At 45.5% G+C, this 23,144-nt stretch overlaps 1 protein-coding gene across 1 annotated transcript in view; it reads right to left on the bottom strand.

Moving 5' to 3' along the window:
* Positions 1 to 23,144, bottom strand: part of DHTKD1 (dehydrogenase E1 and transketolase domain containing 1) — a 60,111-nt gene that overhangs the window by 5,619 nt on the left and 31,348 nt on the right. Inside the window, exons 7-15 of the mRNA XM_017886666.1 lie at positions 21,202 to 21,514; positions 18,605 to 18,689; positions 17,990 to 18,129; positions 16,948 to 16,953; positions 12,069 to 12,237; positions 10,326 to 10,432; positions 5,609 to 5,773; positions 1,535 to 1,617; positions 408 to 577 (exon numbers count right to left, since the gene is read on the bottom strand). Coding sequence (XP_017742155.1) covers positions 408 to 577; positions 1,535 to 1,617; positions 5,609 to 5,773; positions 10,326 to 10,432; positions 12,069 to 12,237; positions 16,948 to 16,953; positions 17,990 to 18,129; positions 18,605 to 18,689; positions 21,202 to 21,514 — 1,238 coding nt within the window. The remainder of the gene's footprint in view (positions 1 to 407; positions 578 to 1,534; positions 1,618 to 5,608; positions 5,774 to 10,325; positions 10,433 to 12,068; positions 12,238 to 16,947; positions 16,954 to 17,989; positions 18,130 to 18,604; positions 18,690 to 21,201; positions 21,515 to 23,144) is intronic.

Raw genomic sequence — 23,144 nt, 5'->3', positions numbered from 1 at the left:
GCCAGGCCTTTGTTTTGTTTGTTTTTTGGAGACAGGGTCTTACTCTGTAGGCCAGGCTGGAGTGCAGTGGCACAATCCGGGGTCACTGAAGCCTCCGTCTCCCAGGCTCAAGCGATTCTCCCACCTCAGCCACCCAAGTAGCTGGGACTACAGGCACCACCACGCCCAGCTAATTTTTATTTTAGTAAAATAGGGTTTTGCCATGTTGGGCAGGCTGGTCCCAAACTCCTAACCTCAAGTGATCTGCCTGCCTTGGCCTGCCAAAGTGATGGGATTACAGGTGTGAGCCACTGCACCCGGCTGAGATTCAATTTTCTAATAACCCCACTACCTCTTTTCATTTGAAAGAGTTGAAATGGGTTTCAGGTATCTGAACATCAAAACCCCAAATGAAAACAATCCCTTACCTTTAACATGTTTGTATTTGCTCATCTCTTGCTGTAAAGAATCCAATGGGAAGGGGCAGAGTTCCTCTACGCGGATGATGGCAAAGTCATGCCTCTTGGGCCCGAGAGATTCTCTTTGCTTCAGCAGGGAGTAGTAATGTTTGCCAGAGCAGAACACGAGGGTCTTAACCCTGTTGGACAGAAAAGGAACAGCAGGTGGGGGGAAATTTTTTTAAAGTAAGAATTATGTCAGAAGAGGCCAGGTGCAGTGGCTTACGCCTGTAATCTCAGCACTTTGGGAGGCTGAGGTGGGCAGATCATGAGGTCAGGAGATCGAGACCATCCTGGCTAACACGGTGAAACCCTTTCTCTACTAAGAATACAAAAAAATTAGCCGGGCGTAGTGGTGGACACCTGTAGTCCCAGCTACCTGGGAGGCTGAGGCAGGAGAATGGTGTGAACCCAGGAGGCGGAGCTTGCAGTGAGCTGAGATTGTGCCACTGCACTCCAGCCTGGGCGACAGAGCGAGACTCCGTCTTAAAAAAAAGAATGATGTCAGAAGGGGAGACAGTGCAGATTTAAAGGCCTCATGAACAAGGTGGTGGGGGTCTCTGCAGCTGGGTTTAGTCATAGGCTATTCCTAGAGATCCTTCTTCAGCAACACGTGCCTCCAAAGTCCACTTTCCAACCCACACTTAACTCCTACTCCACTGACTTAAAGGAGTTATATTAGGATACGGGAGGCCAGGCATGGTGGCTCACGCCTGTAATCCCAGCACTTCGGGAGGCTGAGGTGGGTGGATAACCTGAGGTCAGGAGTTCAAAACCGGCCTGGCCAACATGGTGAAACCCCATCTCTACTAAAAATACAAAAATTAGCAGGGTGTGGTGGTGGGTGCCTGTAATCCCACCTACTTGGGAAGCTGAGGCAGGAGAATCACTTGAATCCGGGAGGCAGAGGTTGCAGAAAGCCGAGATCATGCCACTGTACTCCAGCCTGGGCAATACAGCCAGACTCAGTCTCATAAATAAATAAATAAAAATAGGAGAGGGGAGATCTGCGTCACCTGTCATCTCTTCATGTGAACTACTTTTCCCATTAATTGAAATTCTGCCGCAGAGTATGAAAACAGAGATACAGATCTTACTTTTCTGGATCCACAGATGAATCACCAATGACCGGGTTAAATGTTGTACCTGGTGCCATTTCTTGAAGAGTTGACACGGCTGCCTACAAGGGAGAAGAGGCCACACATCCAGCAAGCAACAGAAAGAGGTGATGCTGCCACTTACAAGGGTTGCTACCAAACATGAGTGCCAAAGTTCCAGCCTAGCACTGCAAGGAAACACATGTACTAATAGATACAACACCTTACCAAAAAATATCAGTTCTGTATACTTCAGAGTAAAATATGTTTCTGAGGTTACATAAGAGAGCCTTTTGGAATCTTAACACTTGGGGAGGCCAAGGCAGGAGGAACACTTGAGGCCAGGAGTTCAAGACCAGCCTGGGCAACACAGTGAGACTCCTTTCACACTCCCTACTCCACCATCCTCACTGGTGCCCTGCCTCTATTTAAAAAAAAACAGCAACAAAAACAGGCCAGATGTGGTGGCTCACGCCGGTAACCCCAGCACTTCGGGAAGCCAGGGTGGGCAGATCACCTGAGGTCAGGAGTTCGAGACCAGCCTGGCCAACATGGTGAAACCCCATCTCTACAAAAATACAAAGATTAGTCAGGCATGATGATGGCTGTCTGTAATCCCAGCTACTCAGGAAGCTGAGGTGGGAGGATGGCTTGAACTTGGAAGGCAGAAGTTGCAATAAGCCATGATCACGCCACTGCACTCCAGCCTGGGTGACGGAGCCAGACCTTGTCTCAAAAAAAAAAAGAAAAGAAAAAGACTAGGTGCAGTGGCTCATGCCTATAATACCAGCACTTTGAGAGGCAGAGGCAGACAGATTTCCTGACATCAGGAGTTCAAGACCAGCCTGGCCAACATGGTGAAACTCAGTCTCTACTAAAAGTATAAAAGTTAGCCAGGTGTGGTGGCGTGCTCCTGTAATCCCAGCTACTCGGGAAGGTAAGACAGGAGAATCGCTTGAACGTGGGAGCCGGAGGTTGCAGTGAGCCAAGGTCGCACCATTGCACTACAGCCTGGGTAATGAGAAACTCCATCTCAAGAAAAAAAAAAGTAAAAAGATTGCCTTTTGTGCTCATTTTGGCAGCACGTATACTAAAATTAGAACACTACAGAGAAGATTAGCATGGCCCCTGCACAAGGATGACAATACAAATTGAAAAATAAATTTAAAAAAAGATTACCTTTTACCTGGTGCCAAGATATAATTTAAAGAATCAGGCTGGACGTGGTGGCTCATGCCTGTAATCCCAGCACTTTGGGAGGCCAAGGCAGGCATATCGCTTGAAGCCAGGCGTTTGAGACCAGCCTGGCCCACATAGTGAAACCTCGTCTCTATTACAAATACAAAAATGAGCCAGGTGTGGTGGCACACACCTGTAATCCCAGCTACTTGGGAGGCTGAAGCAGGAGAATCGCTTGAACCCAGGAAACGGAGGTTGCAGTGAACTGAGATCATGCCATTGCACTCCAGCCCGGGTGACAGAGCAAAACTCTATCTCAAAAAAGAAAAAAAAAAAAAAATGCTGGGTGTGGTGGCACATACCTGTAGTCCCAGCTATGCCAGAGGCTGAGGCCTTGCTTGAACTCAGGAGGCAGAGGTTGCAGCGAGCCAAGATTATGCCGCTACATGCCAGCCTGGGTGACAAAGTGAGACTGTCTCAAACGAAAAAGAAAAAGAAAAAAAAGAGCCCCTCAGAAAAATGGTGCTAAAGGAATTGCATTAACTCTTCCTAAATGTTCGGTGATGCTTCCAGGCTGATGAGGTCGCCTCAAAACATATAAGATTGTTTGCGAAACGCTGGGTGAGAAGGAACCAATAGACCACTATAAGTGAACTAGAAATGAACAACTGCTATTGGTGAGACGGCTGAAATCCATTTCCTGGCTATTGACTAGATACTGACTCCCAGGGCCAGGCTGGGGTGAGTCAAGTAGGTACCTAGTGCAAAAAGTTTAAGGAGGCACTGATTTTAGGGCTGTGAAAATATCGCCCCTCAGAAAGAGTACCTCCCTACTCCCCTCTGAATGCTAAAAACTGCTTAAAACAACGAGGCCAGGCATAGTGGCTCACACCTATAATCCCAGCATTTTGGGAAGCCGAGTCAGCCCGATCACTTGAGGCAAGGAGTTACAGAACAGCTTGGCCAACATGGTGAAACTCTACTAAAAATACAAAAATTAGCTGAGCATGGTGGTGCAAGCCTATAATCCCAGCAACTCGGGAGGCTGAGGCAGGAGAATTGCTTGAGCCTGGGAGGCATAGTTTGCAGTGAGCGGAGATCACGCTCTGCACTCCAGCCTGGGTGACAGAGCGACACTCTGTCTCAAAAAACCAACCAACCAACCAACCAACCAACATTGTAAGACTTGCAGTTTTTCTTCAGTACCCATCAATTCCAAATATACACTCTTGAACCTTGGCGAACAGCACAAAATATTCTTGAACAGCTGAATTCTAAATGTCTTATTTCACCTCAGCAGTCATATCCAAATAAATGTAAAAATTTTAATACTCCCGGCTGGGCACGGTGGCTCATGCCTGTAATCCCAGCACTTTGGGAGGCCGAGGCAGGCAGATCACCTGAGGCCAGCAGTTCGAGACCACCTGGTCCAACACATTGAAACCCCATCTCTACTAAAAATACAAAAATTAGCTGGGCGTGGTGGTGAGTGTCTATAATCCCAGCTACTCAGGAGGCTGAGGCAGGAGAATTACTTGAACCTGGGAGCTGGAGGTTGCAGTGAGCCGAAATAGTGCCACTGCAATCCGGCCTGGGCAACAGAGCCAGATTCTGTCTCAAAAAAAACAAAATAAAATAAAACAACAACAAATTTAATACTAATTCTAATTAAAACTCTTATATGAACCTGAAAAAATTATAGCAGATAGGATAAATATATGCTTAGTAGTATTTATTATTTTGAACATTTCCATTTGAAAACCAGCATATTTTTGTGATTTGAAAAACATAATGCATACTTAACACATAAATAGGTAAACCTAAGTATGTGTTAAATGATGAAATAATAAATTTCACGCCACTGCACCCCAGCCTGTGCAACAGTGCAAGACTCCATCTCAAAAAGAAAAAAAAAAAAAAAGACAAATAATACCATTCATTTTCAACAAAATACTTTGAATTCCCAAATTGCTGCTATCAACAAAAATAGTGCTTAGACCATTTGGACTTTAAAACTTTTTTTCTTTTCTTTTTCAGACAAGGTCTTGCTGTGTTGCCCAGGCTGGAGTGTAGTGGCCTGGTCCTACCTCACTGCAGCCTTAAACTCCAGGGCTCAAGAGATGCTCCCATCTCAGCCTCCTGAGTAGCTGAGAGCACAGGTGTGAGCCACCAAACCAGCTAATTATTTTTTTTTTTTTTTTTTTTTAAGAGATGGGGTCTTACAATGTTGCCCAGGCTGCTCTCAAACTCCTGGGCTCAAGTGATCCTCTTGCTGAGGCCTCCCAAAGTCCTGGCATGAGCCACCGTGCCCCGCCTAATAGCCTAAAAGCTTGTGTAAATATTATTTCTGCTCAGGAGGACACTAGTGTAACATCTGCTATCCCTGTCCTTCATTATGATTGACAGAAAACCTACCTATCTTTCCAGGTAGTCTTAAAAGGCTGTTTAAAAAATGAAAGCAGGCCGGGTGTGGTAGCTCACGCCTGTAATCCCAGTACTTTGGGAGGCCAAGGCGGGCGGATCACCTAAGGTCAAGAGTTAGAAACCTGTCTGGCCAACATGGCGAAACCCTGTCTCTACTAAAAATACAAAAATTAGCTGGGGGTGGTGGTGTGCACCTATAATCTCAGCTACTTGGGAGGCTGAGGCAGGAGAATCGCTTAAACCCAGGAGTCAGAGGTTGCAATGGGCCGAGATTGCACCATTGCACTCCAGCCTGAGTAACAGAGTGCGACTCTGTCTCAAAAAACAAAAAAAAATGAAGGTAGCAAAGTCAGTTGAAACTAAAAAGGTGTTTCTGTAATTTAAATATAATTAGATATGGAAAACAGAGAAAAATGGAGTGCAAAAAATGACAAAAGGAGGAAGACTTATTCGCCAGCTTCTTCTACTTACTGGGAGCCTGAGTAACATCTTAGGGGAAGCAACAATGAGTGGTTTTCTGAAGTTCCGGACCATTTGTCTTCTAAGCAAGTGGAAATACTGTGCAGGAGTTGTTGGATGAACCACAAACATGTTCACAGTGTCTCCGTCCACTCCCTCTTCCGCACTGTCACACATCTGGGAGAGAAGTGGCAAGAAAAGAGAAGAACGTTCAGATCATCTATTTCAGTCGTAGTGACAATGGGCCAGCCAAAGGGAAACACAGGTGTTCTCGATTACAGCAGAAAAGCTATTGCCCAACATTACAGAAAAATACCAGCAGGTGCATTAATGAACGGTGAGGTATTAACCAAAGGAGAGCTCTGATGGCTTTCTCCACTGGCCCAATTCTGTGTCATCTAACACAACTGTTTCCAAACACAGCTAGACAGCAACAATCATCTGGAAAGAACTTTTTTTAAAAAAAAAAATACATATTCTGATTACTACAGGGTTAAGATAGGGGAAGGAAGCCCTGTCAGAATCTCACTTTCCTAATGTAATAAACAAAATGATGGTCGGTGTGTGTGTCTGCGGGTGTGTGTGTGTGTGTGTGTGTGTATTTTAAGACAAAAACAAAATCAAAAGCAGCTCATAGAAAGGTTGAAAAATTCAGCGTAAGGAAGTTAAATCTCAGAAGATCCTGGTGGGACAGAAAGCCGAGGCATAACTCCTAACCCTACCCTAAAGGCAGTGAAAGGAAAGAAAGTTGACAAAATCTGGACAATTCTTGTTGTTGTTGTTGTTACAGAGTCTCGCTCTCTTGCCCAGGCTGGAGTTCAGTGGCACAATCACAGCATACTGTAACCTCAAACTCTGGACTCAAGCAATCCTCCCACCAGAACCTCCCAAGTAGCTGGGACTACATGTGCCTGCTACCACACCTGACTAATTTTAAAATTTTTGTAGAGATGGGGTCTCGTTATGATGCCCAGGCTGGTTTCAAACTCCTGGGTTCAAGCGATCCTCCCGCCTCAGCTACCCAAACTGCTGGGATTACAGGCATGAGCCACGGTGCCTGGCCTCAATCATGATAATCTTCTTTTTGCATATACCCTTGATTCCCTCGACCCTTCACTCCAACCCATAAACCTAGTTAATCCCCACTTTCTGCCTGTTCCATGTCTGCAGAGAATGTAGCTGGAGACAACACAAAATCACACCAATGGTCTTTAGAATCCTGACCAAGAATCTCAGGTGGGGCCTTAATGACCTTAGACTCTTAAACTCTATTTCCCTAATTCACTCATTCTCCTTCTTTCCCAGGTGACTAATTCACACCTTTAAACTCAGGACCTCCTCGTCCATCACCATTCTCAGCTAATGACCTCAGAGCATGTCCTCAGACCATCTACACACACATTCTCACCTGCACCCATCTTCTCTGCCTTCCATTTACTGCCACCAACCATGCTCCTGTCTAAAGCTAATTTAAGCCATCATGTACTAGAGCCTACCCCATCTTAACCATGCAAGGAAATCATTCAGTTATTCTGCCCTCACCCCTACATCACCATTCTCTTCTTCTCTACTGGATCATGCCTGTCACCAAACAGACCTTTTCCTACCTTTAACACAAAACAAAGGCCTGGCGCGGTGGCCCACACCTGAAATCCTAGCACTTTGGGAAGCCAAGGAGGGAGTATCACATGAGGTCAAGGGTTCAAGAGCAGCCTGGCCAACACGGTGAAACCCTGTCTCTACTAAAAATACAAAACTTAGCTGGGCATCATGGTGCACGCCTGTAATCCCAGGTACTCGGGAGGCTGAGGCAGGAGAATTGCTTGAACCTGGGAGACAGAGGATGCAGAGAGGTAAGACTGCACCACTGCACTCCAGCCTGGGTGACAGAGCAAGATGCCATCTCAGAAAGAAAACAAAACACAAAAAGAACTCTTGATACAAATTTCCCCAGCAGCTATTGTCTCATTTTCTTATTCTATTTACAGCAATACTCCTCAAAAGATTTAAGTTGACTTTCCTCCCTTTTATTTTTTCTTTCTTTTGAGACAGGGTCTGGCTGTCTTGCCCAGGCTGGAATACAGTGGCGAAACCTCAGCTCACTACAACCTCTGCCTCCCAGGGTCAAGTGATCCTCCCACCTCAGCCTCCCAAGTAGCTGGGATTACGGGCATGCACCACCCACCCAGCTAATTTTTTTAGTTTTATTTTTAGCAGAGATGGGGTCTCACCATGTTGCCCAGGCTAGTCTCAAACTCCTGAGCAAGTGATCCCCCCACCCTGGCCTCCAAAGTGCTGGGATTACAGGCGTGAGCCACCACGCTAGGCCAACTTTCCTCCTTGAATAAGTTCTGGAGATCTACTGTACAGGATGGTGACTGCAGTTAACGTATTCTATACCTGAAAATTGCCAAGAGGATAGATTTTAAATGTTCTCTTCCCAAAAAATGGTGAGTATGTGAGGTGATGGGTCTGTTAATTGCTTGATTCAATCATTTCACAATGTATACCTGCATCAAAACATCACATTTTATACCATTAATATATACAATTTTATATTTGTCCATTAAAAATTTTAAATAAATACACTTTCCTTTCTCTAGCATCAGGAATCAGGGGTGCCCAATCTTTTGGCTTCCCTGAGCCACACTGGAAGAAGAAGAATCGTCTTGGGCCACACATAAAATACACTAACAATGGCTAATAAGGTACAAAAACAAAAAATCACAAATAATGTTTTAAGAAAGTTTACGAATTTGTATTGGGCCACATTCAAAGCTGTTCTGAGCCGCATGTGGTCCATGGACACAGGTTGGACAGGTTGCTCTAGATGGTCCTTAGTATGTCCCAGACAGACTTTTATTCCTACCACTCCATCAAAACCGCAGTCATCAACCATCAAATGGACTCCTGATTTCTAAATCCAGTGGTTCATTCTTACGCCTCATCTATTTATTATTTGTATATTTTTAGTAGAGACAGGGTCTCACTGTGTTGCCCAGGCTGGTCTCACACTCCTGGGTTCAAGCGATCCTCCCACCTCGGCCTCTCAGAGTGCTGGGATTACTTCACTCCTCATCTTAATTGACATTGACACTCCCTCTTCTTTGACATGTTTCCTTCGCTTGCTTTCTAAGATCTTCCTCCCACCTCACTGGTTGCTTCTTCTTCATCTCACTTATTTTTCTTCTCTGCATCCTCTGAGGTTAGACTATCCCAGGGTCCAGAGCTCAGGCACCTTCTCTCTTCCACTGTGCTTACTGCTTTGATGACTTCATCCAGATTCATGACTGTCAATGTCATCTAGTGGCCGATGACTCCGAAACTGTATCCCGCACCTACTCATTTCCTCTATTTCTTCAAAAACTAGTAGTTTTGTATTTCACACGTCATTCTTTAGTTTATCTACCATTACTCTAATCTCTTTTTAAATAAAATTCTTGATGTCATCATTAATGTAACCACCCATCTATGTGTTGTTCTATCTACCTATCAAGATATCATCTATTTATACATTTTAGCTGCACACATGCCAAAATCACTAACGATATGCATGCTGAAGTACTTGGGGTGACATGTATTGATATCTCTATTTATTTATTATTTATTTATTTATTTATTTATTTATTTAATTTTTTGAGACAGAGTCTTTGTTCTCCAGGCTGGAGTGCCATGGCGTGATCTTGGCTCACTGCAACCTCTGCCTCCTGGGTTCAAGCGATTCTCCTGCTTCAGGTTCCTCAGTAGCTTGGATTACAGACATGAGCCACCACACCTGGCTAATTTTTGTATTTTTAGTAAAGATGGGGTTTCACCATGTTAGCCACCTGCCTTGGTCTCCCAAAGTGCTGGGATTACAGGTGTGAGCCACTGTGCCCAGCTGATATCTCCATTTATTTTGAAATGAATCAAAAAATAAGATGGATTGAAGGATACCAGAAAGACAGATGAATAGATATGTGACAAAACAAGTGTAATAAAAAATAATGGTGAATTCTAGGGAGTGGGTATATGAGTATTCACAGTAAATTCTTTTCAACTTTTCTGTATATCTGAAAGCCTTCATAATAAACCATAAGGAAGTAACATGCAAAAAGAGACATTTGTAATGATTCACACCAAACGAGGACACTGGCTATTTCTGGGAGGATATTTCAAATGTTTTCATAACCAGCCAGGGTTGGTGGCTCGCGCCTGTAATCCCAACACCTTGGGAGGCTGAGGCGGGCGTATCACTTGAGGCCAGGAGTTTCAGACCAGCCTGGCCAACGTGGAAGAACACCAATCTCTACTAAACACACAAAAATTAGCCGGGCATGGTGGCATATGACTGTGGTCCCAGCTACTTGGAGGCTGAGGCAGGAGAAGCGCTTTAACCCAAGGGGCAGAGGCTGCAATAAGCCGAGATCGCACCACTGTATACCAGCCTGGGCAACAGAGGGAGACCCCATCTCAAAAAAAAAAAAAAAGGTCTCTAAGAGATTCTGATAATCAGCCTGGTATAAGAACTGCTGATCCTGGCACAAGAAAACTTTAATTGCCATAAAACCGTGATACTATTATACCTGAGACATTATGTTTCCGAAGAAAATTGACATTGCATCAAATCTGTTTCACTCAAATACTGAGCTATCTTACAGTTAGGTGGGCGTTAAGCTACCCGCAGGAGGTAGAAAAGCTCTAGGAAGCAGGACAGTGATTGTTTGACTCCAGAAGACATCGCCCTTACCTGCAGGAAACGCTCTATTCGACAGGATGAGTGGTCTGGCCCAGCCCCATCGTAGCCGTGTGGAAGGAGGATGACGATGCCACTTTGGAGGAGCCACTTGGCCTCTCCTGGAAAAGCACCATGTGGGGAGAGAAGAGCTCTGTGAAGCGGGGACAAAGTGGCCTCACGTGACTCAGCTGGGGAAATCAATGTTAGTTTTCTGCCTGACCCCCTAAAACTGCTTTTATTACATGCACTTTCTAGAACTATTATGCTGGGAAATGTCCATTTCGTTAAATGAAAAACCTATCATTGGGCGGGCATGTGACTCATTCAATCGTTATCCTGTAATCCCAGCACTTGGGGGCTGAGGCGATGGATCACTTGAGTGTCATTATCTTCGATTGACACAGACTTCGCCAACATGGTGAAACCCCATCTCTTCTTAAAATAACCAAAAATTAGGCCGGGCACGGTGGCTCAAGCCCTGTAATCCCAGCACTTTGGGAGGCCGGAGACGGGCGGCTCACGAGATCAAGTGAATCGAAGACCATCCTGGCGAACATGGTAACCCGTCTCTACTTAAAAATACCTAAAAAAAAACTAGCCGTTGCGAATGTGCGGGCGCCTGTAGTCCCAGCTTACCTATCAGAGGCTTTGAGGCAGGAGAATGGCGTAAACCTCAGGAGGCGGAGCTTGCAGCGAGCTGAGATCCGGCCACTGACATCCCACAAACTCGGTGCGACAGATGCAAGATCCGTCTCAAAAAAAAAAAAAAAAAAAATTAAAAAAATTTAGCCAGGTGTAGTGGCGCAACGATACTGTAGTTCCGAGCTGACTCATGAGGTGAGGTTGGCGAGAATCACTCGATCCTGTTCTCCGTGTGAGTAGAAGGTTGCAGTGAGCTGAGATCGTGCCACCGCGACCACCAGTCCTAGGGGACAGAGTGAGACCTTCTGTCCAAATAAAGAAATCCTAACCTTATCCACGGCACAGGCCCGTTGCTGGGCTTTCTACGAGTGGAAGACACACTGCAAATAGGGAATCGTTTTCCCCGTCTCCTGGACAGGCACGAGTGCCGGAACCCTGAGTAGTCACTGCAGACACCCACTCTACAAGAATTGGTCCAGTCCCTGCTCACTAGCCTCGGCTCGACAACAGCATGGCCACTGCCTTTCAAACAAGGGGTGGTGGCATTTGTGTCACGACAGAACAGCTCTGGACAAGTCAGGAAGCCAGGCTCCTCAGTCCCATTCTCTTTCTTTCTCTCCAGTAAAATGTTACAGAGAACATTAAGCTAAGGTTCCTTAGGGCAAGATTTGAAGGCAGAGGTATTCAAACCCAGTTCTCGGGCATCTCCTGGTAAAATTGGGATTCAGGGTCCTGGGAGAGATCTCAGACGTTTATTTTTCAATTCCTTCTAATTTTTATCCAGGGAAGCTAAGAAGTGTACCGCTTTGGAAGTCTTCAGACACTGGAAGCGCGGGTTTTCATGGCCCTGAGACTGACTCCTGGCATATGGCGCGGGTGGTCACCAGTGCTCCTGCTGACAGACAGCTTGGAGGTTCTTCCATGTAACACATGAACCTGACAGTGCCCGACTCCGTCATAACAGACGTGGTTGGGCCCCAACTCCCGGAGTGCCTGCTGCCAAGGGGGAGTCCTACACAGGTGCGCAGCGCCCCTTTTCAATTCATTGGTTATCTCCCATGATGTCTGGGGCCCTACGCGGGTGGGTATCCGCCACCTGACCGCATCCTATACCACTGACAACCTTATACTTTCCAGAGATTGATATGCATGCAAAGATGATCGGGCAGCCGAGGTTGAAGAAATCGCCAAACGTGCCTCCCACAGGGCATAACTTTGGCCTCTCAATGCTCATCCCGTTGTCGAGGATTCCCAAGACGGCTCTTTCTGACAGGGGGCTGTGCTGAAACCTAGATCCCCAGGGAAGAGAAGGAAGCGCTGGACATGCGACGGGCAACGGCAGAGCCGTGGGATTCCTGGGGAGACCTTATCAACAGGAGGTGGTGCGAAGGGAGCCGGTTGCCTCATAATCATCACCACATTCTTTTTGTTGTTTTTTTGTTTTTGGAGATGTGAGTTGCGCTTTTGAATGCCCAGGCTTGGGAGTGCAATGGCTTCCATCTCGGTTGGTCCGTCACGCAATACCTCCGCCTCCCCGGTTCAGCGATTCTTTCCTGCCTCAGCACCTCACTGAGTAGCTGGGATTACAGGTGCCCACTCTACCTACGCCTGTAATTTTGTAGTTTTTAGTAGAACAGGATTCAGCATGTTGACCAGGCTGGTCTCAAACTGCTGAGCTCAGGTATCCACCCACCTCGGAACCCCTGACCAAAGTGCTGGGTTACAGGCAATGACCACCGTGTGCGCCCGGCCCTCATCACCATTCTTTTGGAAGATATTTGCGTCTCGGTGTCAGGGATGTCAGATGAAGAAAATTGGACAAAGAGAGGTAAAAGATAAAAGAGCCACCAGAGCCGGGCGCCGTGCTCAAGCCTGTAATCCCACACTTTGGGAGGCCGAGACGGCGGATCACGAGGTCATGGAGATCGAGACCATCCTGGCTAATACGGTGAAAACCCCGTCTCTACTAAAAAAAATACAAAAAAACTAGTCGGGCGACGAGGCGGAGCGCTGTAGTCCCAGCTAGCCCGGAAGCTGGACAGGGAGAATGGCGTGAACCCGGGAGAGACTTGCAATGAGCTGAGAGCTGGCCACTGGCACTCCAGCCTGGGCGCCCAGAGCAAGACGTTATGCCGTCTCAAAAAAAAAAAAAAAAAAAAAAAAAAAAAAGAAGAGGGGGGGGGCCACCAAATATGGGGATTTACAGAGTTTGGCTTCAAGGATAAGGCACGTATTACTTTTCTCAGATGACCCTCGCTCTGGAAGCTGAGTATACAGACTGTGTCTTACATAGGTTTTCAAATCCTGTGTCGAGGCGTTGGGGCCTCTCCAGCAATTTTGGAGGACCGAGATGGAAGGATCGCTTGAGCACAGGAGTTGAGGACCAACCTGGGCACATGGCAAAACCCTGTCTACAAAAAGAGACAAAAACGCTAGCTGGGCATGGTGGTCACATACATTTGTTTGTTTTTTTTTGTTTTTTTTTTGAAAGGTCCCAACTACTTGGGAGGCTGAGGGTGGAGGATCACTTGAGCCCAGAGGGTGAACTACAGTGAGCTCTAACGCACCCTGCATCCAGCCTGCGTGACAACAGTGAGATCCTTCTGCTCAAAAAAAAAAAAAAGAAAAAAAATGTCATAAACGAAAGTGAGAAGTTATAAAATAAAGGCACCTTTGGTTAAAATCTTATTCTTCACATCCCCATATTTGCATGGTAAAGTCCAAAAAGAACCATCATGATATGTTTAACATTTAAAAATAGACAGAATATTAAATTATATCTCTGAGAAGGTTAAAAAAAAAGACATGGACAATTAAATGGCAATACATAATCCCCCAGCAACTTGGAGTCAAGCAACTGAGGTCCGGAGTTTCAACCAGCCTGGCCAACATGGTGAAACCCAGTCTCTACAAAAAATACAAAAAAGCTGGCGTGGTGGTGCAGTTGCCTGTAGCCAGCTATCAAAGGCTGAGGTGGAAGATTGCGGAACTGTGAGGTGGAGTGCCACTGAGCCGAAATGTTGCCACCGTGCACTCCAGCCTGGCAACAGAGTGAGACTCTGCTCTCAAGAAAAAAAAAAAAGAAAGAAAAAAGCGTATCTGTTTAAAATACAGGTAGTCAATGTCCTGTGTTAATTTCCTGATTTTGGTGGTGTATGAATGAGAGAGAATGTCCCTGTTTGTGGAATACCACATGGGGCCACCAAGGATGGCACACTGCTTCAAAGGTTCAATGATGGAAAAGAGGAGGTAGGAGGATCACGTTGGACACAGAAGGTCGAGGCTGCCAGCGAGCTGTGATTGCATCACTACACTCCAGCCTGAGTGACAGAGCGAGATCCTGTCTCAAAAGAAAAAAAAAATGAGAAAAAGTCCTTACTGTATGACAACATTTCGGTAATTTGTGTTTCTTTAAAATTTTTTTTGTTTTGTTTTGTTTTGAGACGAGCCTCGCTCTGCCGCCCAGCTGGAGCGCAAGTGGCCGGGATCTCAGCTCACTCAAGCTCCCCTCCCGGGTTTCACGCCATTCCTCCTGCCTCACCCTCCCAAGTAGCTGGACACAGGTCGTCCCGCCACGTCGCCCGGCTAGTTTTTGATTTTTAGTAGAGACGGGTTTCACCATGTTAGCAGGATGGTCTCGATCTCCCTGACCTCGTGTCCGCCCGTCTCGGCCTCCCAAATTGCTGGATACAGGCTGAGCCATACCGCGCCCGGCCCTCTTTCAAATTTTAAAAAAACATATGTTTAAGTCACATCTTTATAGAATATCATTTTGGAATAAAAAGGAAGGATGGGCAGAGTGTGGTGGCTCAAGCCTATAATCTCAGCACTTTGGGAGGCTGAGATGGGCAGATCACTTGAGGTCAGAAGTTTGAGATCAGCCTGGCCAACGTGGCAAGACCCAGTCTCTGCTACAAATATAAAAATTAGCAGGACCTGGTGGCACACACCTGCAGTCCCAGCTACTCAGGAGGCTGAGGTGGGAGAACCACTTTAACCTAAAAAGCTGAGGTTGCAGTGAGCCGAGACTGTGCCACTGCACTCCAGCCTGGGTGACAGAGCAAGACTTGGTCTCAAAAAAAAAAAAAGATGAACTGATACATGCTACATGCATGGATGGACCTTGAAAACATGATGCCCAGTCAAAGAAGCCAGTCACAAAAGGCCACATGTTATACCATCCTATTTACATGAAACATCCAAAATAGGCAGATCAATAGAAACAAGTCGATGAGTAGTGTCCAGGGGCTGGAGGGAGGAAGAAGTGGGCAGTGACTGCTAATGGGCGTGGGCTTTCTTTCTAGGGCAATGAAAATGGTCTAAAATTAGATAGTGGTGATGATTACACAACTCTGAATAGACTACAAACTGCTCAAGTGTACACACTGAGAGGTTGAATTTTATGAGTTATAGCTCAATAAAGCTTTTATTTAAAAAAATAAAAATCCTCTAGGCTGGGCACGGCGGCTCACGCCTATAATCCCAGCACTTTGGGAGGCCAAGGCAGGAGGATTGCTTGAGGCCAGGAATTCAAGATGACACTGGCCATCACAGTGAGACCCCATCTCTACAAAATATTTACGGTTAGCCAGGCCTCGTGGTGCTTGCCTGTAGTCCCAGCTACCTAAGAGGCTGAGGTGGGAGGATTGCTTGTGCCTAACAGCTGGAGGCTACAGTGAGCTATAATTGCACCATGGGACTCCAGCCTGGGCAACAGAGGAGGACCTGTCACACACGCACACACACACACACACACACACAGATTGAGATGTACAACAGAGTTGGGGAAAAAACACACCCCAAGGACCTATTCACTTATCATGAAGGCTACCTGGCCTCTGTCCCTTCCTAGAAGCCATTATTGATAAGGGAACGCTGATCAGTTATAAAATTCAATATAGACAATGAAGGCAGATCACTGCTTACGAAAATACAGCTACTCTCACTACCAAGATCAAGCAGGAGTTTCTCCCAGGGTTTTCACATAGAGGACACGGTATTAAATAATAAATTACTATTATTATTTTTTGAGACAGAGTCTTGCTCTGTTGCCCAAGCTGGAGTGCAGTGGTATGATCTCGGCTCACTACCTCCGCCTCCTGGGTTCAAGTAATTCTGCCTCAACCTCCCGAGTAGCTGGGATTACAGGCGTGTGCCACCAAACCCGACTAAATTTTGTATCATTAGTAGAGACAGGGTTTCACCATGTTGGCCAGGCCAGTGTTGAACTCCTGGCCTAAAGTGATCTGCCTGCCTTGGCCTCCCAAAGTGCTGGGATTACAGGTGTAAGCAACCACACCCAGCCTAAATAATAAATTAAATCTTCGGCCAGGTGTGGTGGTTCACACCTGTAATCCCAGCACTCTGGGAAGCCAAATAATCCCAGCTACTTGGGAGGCTGAGGCAGGAGAACTGCTCCAACCCAGGAAGCAGAAGTTGCAGTGAGCCAAGATCATGCCACGGCACTCCAGCCTGGGTGACAGAGTGAGGCTCCGTCTCAAAAATAAATAAATAATATAAATCAAATCTTCAACAGTATCCACAAAATAGACACACGTATTTAATTAGGACTTTTTCAATAGCAAAATTCAAAACTGATAATAAATATCAAAGCACAATTCAATGAAAGCTTCATGTGAGATAGGGGAATACTAAACATTTCAGTATCTAGTTCAGCAATCTGACTTGATCCAAGGGTAGATTTTGGACTAACTTAAAGAAAAGATGAGCTCCATATCCCTTCAGTTATCTTCCTAAAATGTGGCTTTTGTCAAGTGAATTTTTTTTTGAAATGGAGTCTGGCTCTATCACTAGGCTGGAGAGCAGTGGCACGATCTCAGCTCACTGCAACCTCCACCTCCCGGGTTCAAGCGATTCTCTTGCCTCAAACTCCTGAGCAGCTGGGACTACAGATACGTGCCACCACGCCCAGCTAATTTTTGTATTTTTAGTAGAGATGGGGTTTCACCATTTTGGCCAGGATGGTCAAAACGGTGACCTCGTGATCTGCCCGCCTCAGCCTACCGAAGTGCTGGGATTACAGGCGTGAGCCACTACACCCGGCCGCCAAATGAATTTTTTTATAGGGTGTCAGTAACTCAAGATGATGTTCTCAAACTAATGGCTAGAGTAGGAAAGAAGACGACATGCCACTCAACTTACCTTAAGGAGTAAGTTATTTTCATAAACATCATGTGCTAGACACTTGAATAATTGTTTGAGGTAAATAAATGAAAACTCCACTACTGCCCTTAAGGCATGAAAGAGAAGGGCACAGAAGCTGCTACACAGAAATACATGGTTACATCTGGCTGGGTGCAGCGGCTCACACCTATACTTCCAGTACTTTGGGAGGCCAAGGCAGGTGGACTGCTTGAGGCCAGGAGTTCAAGACCAGCCTGAACAACATGGCGAAACTCCGTCTCTACAAAAAATAAATAAATTAGCCAGGAATGGCACCTCATGCCCGTGGTCCCAGCCATTCAGGAAGTTGAAGCATGAGGATTCCTTGAGCCGAGAAGGTGGAGGTTGCAGTGAGCCAAGATGGCACCACTGCACTCCAGCCTGGGCAACAGAGGAAGATTAAGTCTCAAAAAAAAAAAGAAAGAAAGAAATACATGGTTATGTGTACATTTGTCAAATCGATCATACCTTAGGGAACAGGTAACCTTGAGGATGTGCGATTTTGCTTTCTTTAAGTAGGCAAGGAATACTGACTCATCCACATCCTTGAATAACTTTAATGAATTACTGCAATATGCAGATGATAATGTCAACTTTGAGTTGACAAAACACATCGATTTGACATTTACATGATTACGGATAAGTCACCAGAAGAAGAAAGCTCCAGCCTACTCTCTAGTGGGTTACTTCCATCCCAAATTGACAGACCCACCTCATCCACCCATCTAGCACCCCTTTACTTCCAAAGGTACTGAACTCAAAGTTGCCAGCACTCGTTCCTATTTGTTCTAAGATCCTGGAACTGTAATTGATGGCACCTGGATTTTACAACAGCTATAGAAACATCTCACCTCTAGAAACCCCTTCTGATTGGGGTCCATATGGTTCAGGGGGATGTAGGTGTCATCGGTCTCCTGGCAAACCACCATTGCATGTCTCTGACTGAAAGTTCCACGGCCAACATCTTGGCCACTTAGACGAACATTAAAACCTTAAGCAAGCAAGAAAAAAAAAGTCAGATTCCCTCAAATAACCTAATAATAAGGTGTGGTGACTCTAAATTCTTATATACTGGCTTAATCCTGAGAATTTTCCTTAGGATAACAGATAGTTATTAATATATGCTGCCTGATATTCAAAAGTCTATAGTTAAGATGAGATTCTGTACGAATGGAGAGGTATCATGTGCCCTGCAATTTTTAGAGAAAACTATCTTTCCAGTACATCCAGCACTAGCCCTTTGTTTCCCAGGCATAACTGTCCTATGTCTATACTCTGATGAAGGTTGTCAGCATGACTTACACTACAATTAAGTAATATTGTCAGGAAAGAAAAATTTACATGTTTTAGAACCTCTCTGGTCAATGGACACAATGGGAGGTAGTTATAACTCAAATAAACTGAAAGGTAACAGGTAGCAAACGTGATTAAAAATACTCTCTACTAGCTAGACAGAAAATTCTTACCCTGAGCAAGTAGGGAACCCAAGGCAAGAGCTTCCGCGGTGGCCCAGTCTAGCTTGGTTCCATCCATCATCTTCTCCATCCTGGACTGTAAAATTCAGAGGAAGAAAAAAAGGAATGTCTAAGAATTCATCTCCTTTTTCACAATGAGTACAAAAAATTTAATGCAGGCCAGGCATGGTGGCTCACGCCTGTAATCCCAGCACTTTGGGAGGCTGAGGCAGGTGGATCACTTGAGGTCAGGAATTCGAGACCAGCCTGGACAATGTGGTGAAACTCCATCTCTACTAAAAATACAAAAATTAGCTAGGCCTGGTGGCATGTCCCTATGATCCCAGCTACTCAGGAAGCTGAGGCAGGGAATCACTTCAACCTGAGAGGCAGAGGGTGCAGTGAGCTGAGATGGCTCTACTACACATAGCCTAGGCGACAGAGCAAGGCTCAGTCCAAAAAAAAAAAAAAAAAGCAACAAAATTAAGCATCAAAATCAATGCTGAATAAAAACAGAGTGCAAGGCCGGGCGCGGTGGCTCAAGCCTGTAATCCCAGCACTTTGGGAGGCCGAGACGGGCGGATCACGAGGTCAGGAGATCGAGACCATCCTGGCTAACACGGTGAAACCCCGTCTCTACTAAAAATACAAAAACTAGCCGGGCGAGGTGGCGGACGCCTGTAGTCCCAGCTACTCGGGAGGCTGAGGCAGGAGAATGGCGTGAACCCGGGAGGCAGAGCTTGCAGTGAGCTGAGATCCGGCCACCGCACTCCAGACCGGGCGACAGAGCGAGACTACGCCTCAAAAAAAAAAAAAAAAAAAAAACAGAGTGCAAAGGGATACATTAGAGAAAGAGAGCAATTATATACAGTTGGTCTGGTTTTTTTTTTTCTGAGACAGTCTCTCTCACATAGGCTGGAGAGCAGTGGTGCGATCTTGGCTGATTGCAACCTCGGCCTCCCTGTTTCAAGTGATTCTCCTGCCTCAGCCTCCTGAGTAGCTGGGACTACTGGTGCGTACCACCACACCCAGCTAATTTTGTACTTTTAGTGGAGAAGGGGTTTCGTGATGTTGGTCAGACTGGTCTTGAACCCCTGAACTCAAATGATCTGCCTGGCTCAGCCTCCCACAGTGCTGGGATTACAGGCGTGAGCCACCACACTGGGCCTATATACAATTTTAAAACAGGTAAAACAAACACGTGCTTAGGTTAGCAGTTAGTTACCTCTGCAGAGGTGGGAGGAGACGAATCAAGGAGGAGTATGTGGGGATCTTATTTATAACATCCTATTTCCTAAGCTGGGTGATGAGTACATATTACAGTTTGTTGTAATAGTCTCTGTACCTATAACAAAAACTTAGAGTTAATGGGTTGTTTTATTTTAATTTCTTTTTTTTTTTTTGGAGAAACAGGGTCTCATTCTGTCACCCAAGCTGGAGTACAGTGGCACAATCTCAGTTCACTGCAGGCTCAACATTCTGGCCTCAAGCAATCCTCCCACCTCAGCCTCCTGAGGAGCTGAGACTACAGGCATGCGCCAGCATGCCAGGCTATTTTTTTAATCTTTACTAGTGATGAGGTCTCACTATGTTGCCCAGGCTGGTCTTGAACTTCTGGGCTCAAGCAATCCTTCCACCTTGGCCTTCCAAAGCACTGGTATTACAGATAGGAGCCACCGTGCCTGGCCAAGTTAGTGTTTGAAAATAATTCGTGTTGGGCACGGCGGCTCATACCTGTAATCCCAGCACTTTGGGAGGCCAAAGCAGATGGATAAACTGAGGTCAGGAGTTCAAGACCAACCTGGCCAACATGGTGAAAACTCATCTCTACTAAAAATACAAAAACTAGCTGGGCACGGTGGCATGTGCCTGTAATCCCAGCTACTCAGGAGGCTGAGGCAGAAGACTCACTTGAACCTGGGAGGCAGAGGTTGCAGTGAGCTGAGATCACACCACTGCACACCAGCCAGGGCGACACAGCGAGATTCCATCTCAAAAATAACATAAAATAAAATAATTTAGAGGGCAAAGTTCCTTCATCTTCAAGCTTAAAAAAGATAAAGACCTTTACCTCTTTGCTCTCCATGTTTTAGCACTGAAAGTCCCACACTCCAGAAGATCTCTATGAAAGTCCCACACTCCAGAAAACCCCTAAGTCCCTGGCCCACCAGGGCGGTTTGTCATCCTATAGTGATCCTAAGACAATACGTAAAACGTCGGCATGTTTAAGGGGCTTCTTCGGGGTATGTCTGTTGATTTTTGTTTCTTTTATTTAAGCCACCTGAAACAATTAAAGTGTTTTCTACTCATTGGTTGAAAAAATAAAAATAGACATTCTTGTATCTCTGTATTTTTTTATAGTGTACATGTATTCCAGGTACATGTAATGTATGAACATGCATAAATAAATACATGAAGGAAAAAGAAAAGTAGAGAAAATCTGAGGTAACTATCAGTACCAAAACAACCCTAGGATCAGTTTCTAGAACCTAACGACACACAATAAATATCTGTCAAATGAATCAGCCAACCGAAAAGACCAGACCAACGTCAGTGCGTTTGCTGAGCAGGAAGTAGAAGCAATAACCAGCCACTTGGAAGCTGCCCACCTGAACATGTGTCTTCAGCAGGTGACTGTGCATCTGCAGCTCTCTCGGCACCTCTACAGACTTCACGCCAACAAACTGCAGGAGGTCGAGGGGCACACCTGTGCTCCAGGTGGTGATTCGTGCTTCTGGCTGAGCCAGGCCCTGCCAGTGGGCCTGCAGGTTCAGGGCAGGGGGGCTGTAGTGGGCCATGTTATTTAAGTGATCATTCAACTTAGCATAGTAGGAGGATTTTATTTCAGACACCTCCTCCTGCGTCATGAGTCCACTGGCAATGAGGTGCTCTGCATACGTGTCTGGGATACTCTTTCGAGCTCTGTCCAAGAAAGAAGAGAAACAAAAATCAAACTGACCTGTAACAATCTAACAGAGACAGAGAGAGTCACTGTCAAGCGCGGTGGAGTGTCAGCACTCTAAAAAGGCATTCGACAGGTGCAGTGGCTCACGCCTGCAATCTCAGCACTTTGGGAGACCAAGCTGGGTACATCACCTAAGGTCAGAGTTCAGGACCAGCCTGGCCAACATAGTGAAACCCCGTCTCTACTAAAAATACAAAAAAAAAAATTAGCCGGGCGTGGTGGCGGGCACCTGTAGTCCCAGCTACTAGGGAGGCTGAGGCAGGAGAATGGTGTGAACCTGGGAGGCGGAGCTTGCAGAGAGCCAAGATTGTGCCATGGCACTCCAGCCTGGGCGACAGAGCGAGACTCCGTCTCAAAAAATAAATAAATAAAAATAAAATAAAAAGGCATTCAGGAAAAATGTTTTGGAACTAGACAGAAGTGGTGGTTGTACCACTTTGTGAAGGTAAATAAATGCCACTGAGTTGTTCACATTAAGACTGTCAATTTTATATTATGTCATGTTCATCTCAATAAGTTTATAAAACATAAACAAAATAAATAAGCAATGTTAAATATAATTAATTAATTTAATAAATGAAGGCTCTCACAGTAACAACCTCTTTTCCAGGCAAGTAAGAGAAAACAAATTTATCTTTGAAAGTTTTTGTCTGTATCCAAGTAGAAATAATAAACGGAGTTTTTCTATGATTTGATAAATTCTGACAATTATTTCCAAGACTGACCCACACTGTCTATCCAATCAGCACCCCCCTTTATTTAAAAAGGTATGGAACCCAAAGTTGCCCCAGTCTCTGCAAGTTGCAATCTTTCAGGTTGCGTCAATCATCCTTTAACTACAATCATCAGCACCTGGGTGTCACAATAAATGTCACTCTACATTCATGTAATACTTTATAAAGTCTATTCACATATGTTATCATATTTAATCCTAATAAAAGAGAGAAGAAAGCAGGATAGATTTTAAAGATAAGGCCCTGGGGCCAGGTGAGGCCGCTCATGCCTGCAATCCCAGAACTTTGGGAGGCCGAGACAGGCAGATGGCAAGACCAGCCTGGGTAACACTGTGAGACCCCGTCTAGTCAGGGGTAGTGGCAAGCGCCTGTAGTCCCAGGTACTCAGGAGGCGGAGGTGGGAGGATCACTTGAGCCCAGGAAGTCCAGGCTACAGTGAGCCGTAATCACACCACTGCACTACAGCCTGGGCGACAGAGCAAGACCCTGTCTCAAAAAAATAAATAAAATAAAATAGGGCCCTGAGGTTCATTGAGTCATTCAGCTGCTAAATTCAGAGCTAAACAGAACACTATTAGCTCTTCTGAGAGCAGTCCTCTTTCTGGTACCAAGGATCAGAAAAGCCCATAAAATGTTTATTCCTCTGCTTTAATTTATATCTATAAGGAAATAAACTGGAGGAGGGGCATCTATTTTATTTCCTAGTATCTAGAAAAGGAAGTTCCAAAGTAACGAATTCCCCCTCCGTCACATTGACCATCTGAATCAGCACCACTGGACAGAAATGAAATGCAAGCCATGAGTAATTTAAAATTTTCTGGCATTCACATTAGAAAAGGTAAAAAGAAACAGG

The sequence above is a fragment of the Rhinopithecus bieti genome, unplaced genomic scaffold (assembly GCF_001698545.2).
Source record: "Rhinopithecus bieti isolate Rb0 unplaced genomic scaffold, ASM169854v2 scaffold_13900, whole genome shotgun sequence".
Classification (NCBI taxonomy): Eukaryota; Metazoa; Chordata; class Mammalia; order Primates; family Cercopithecidae; genus Rhinopithecus; species Rhinopithecus bieti.
Note: the sequence above shows the minus strand (reverse complement) of the source record. Positions and strands in the feature narration are given on the sequence as shown.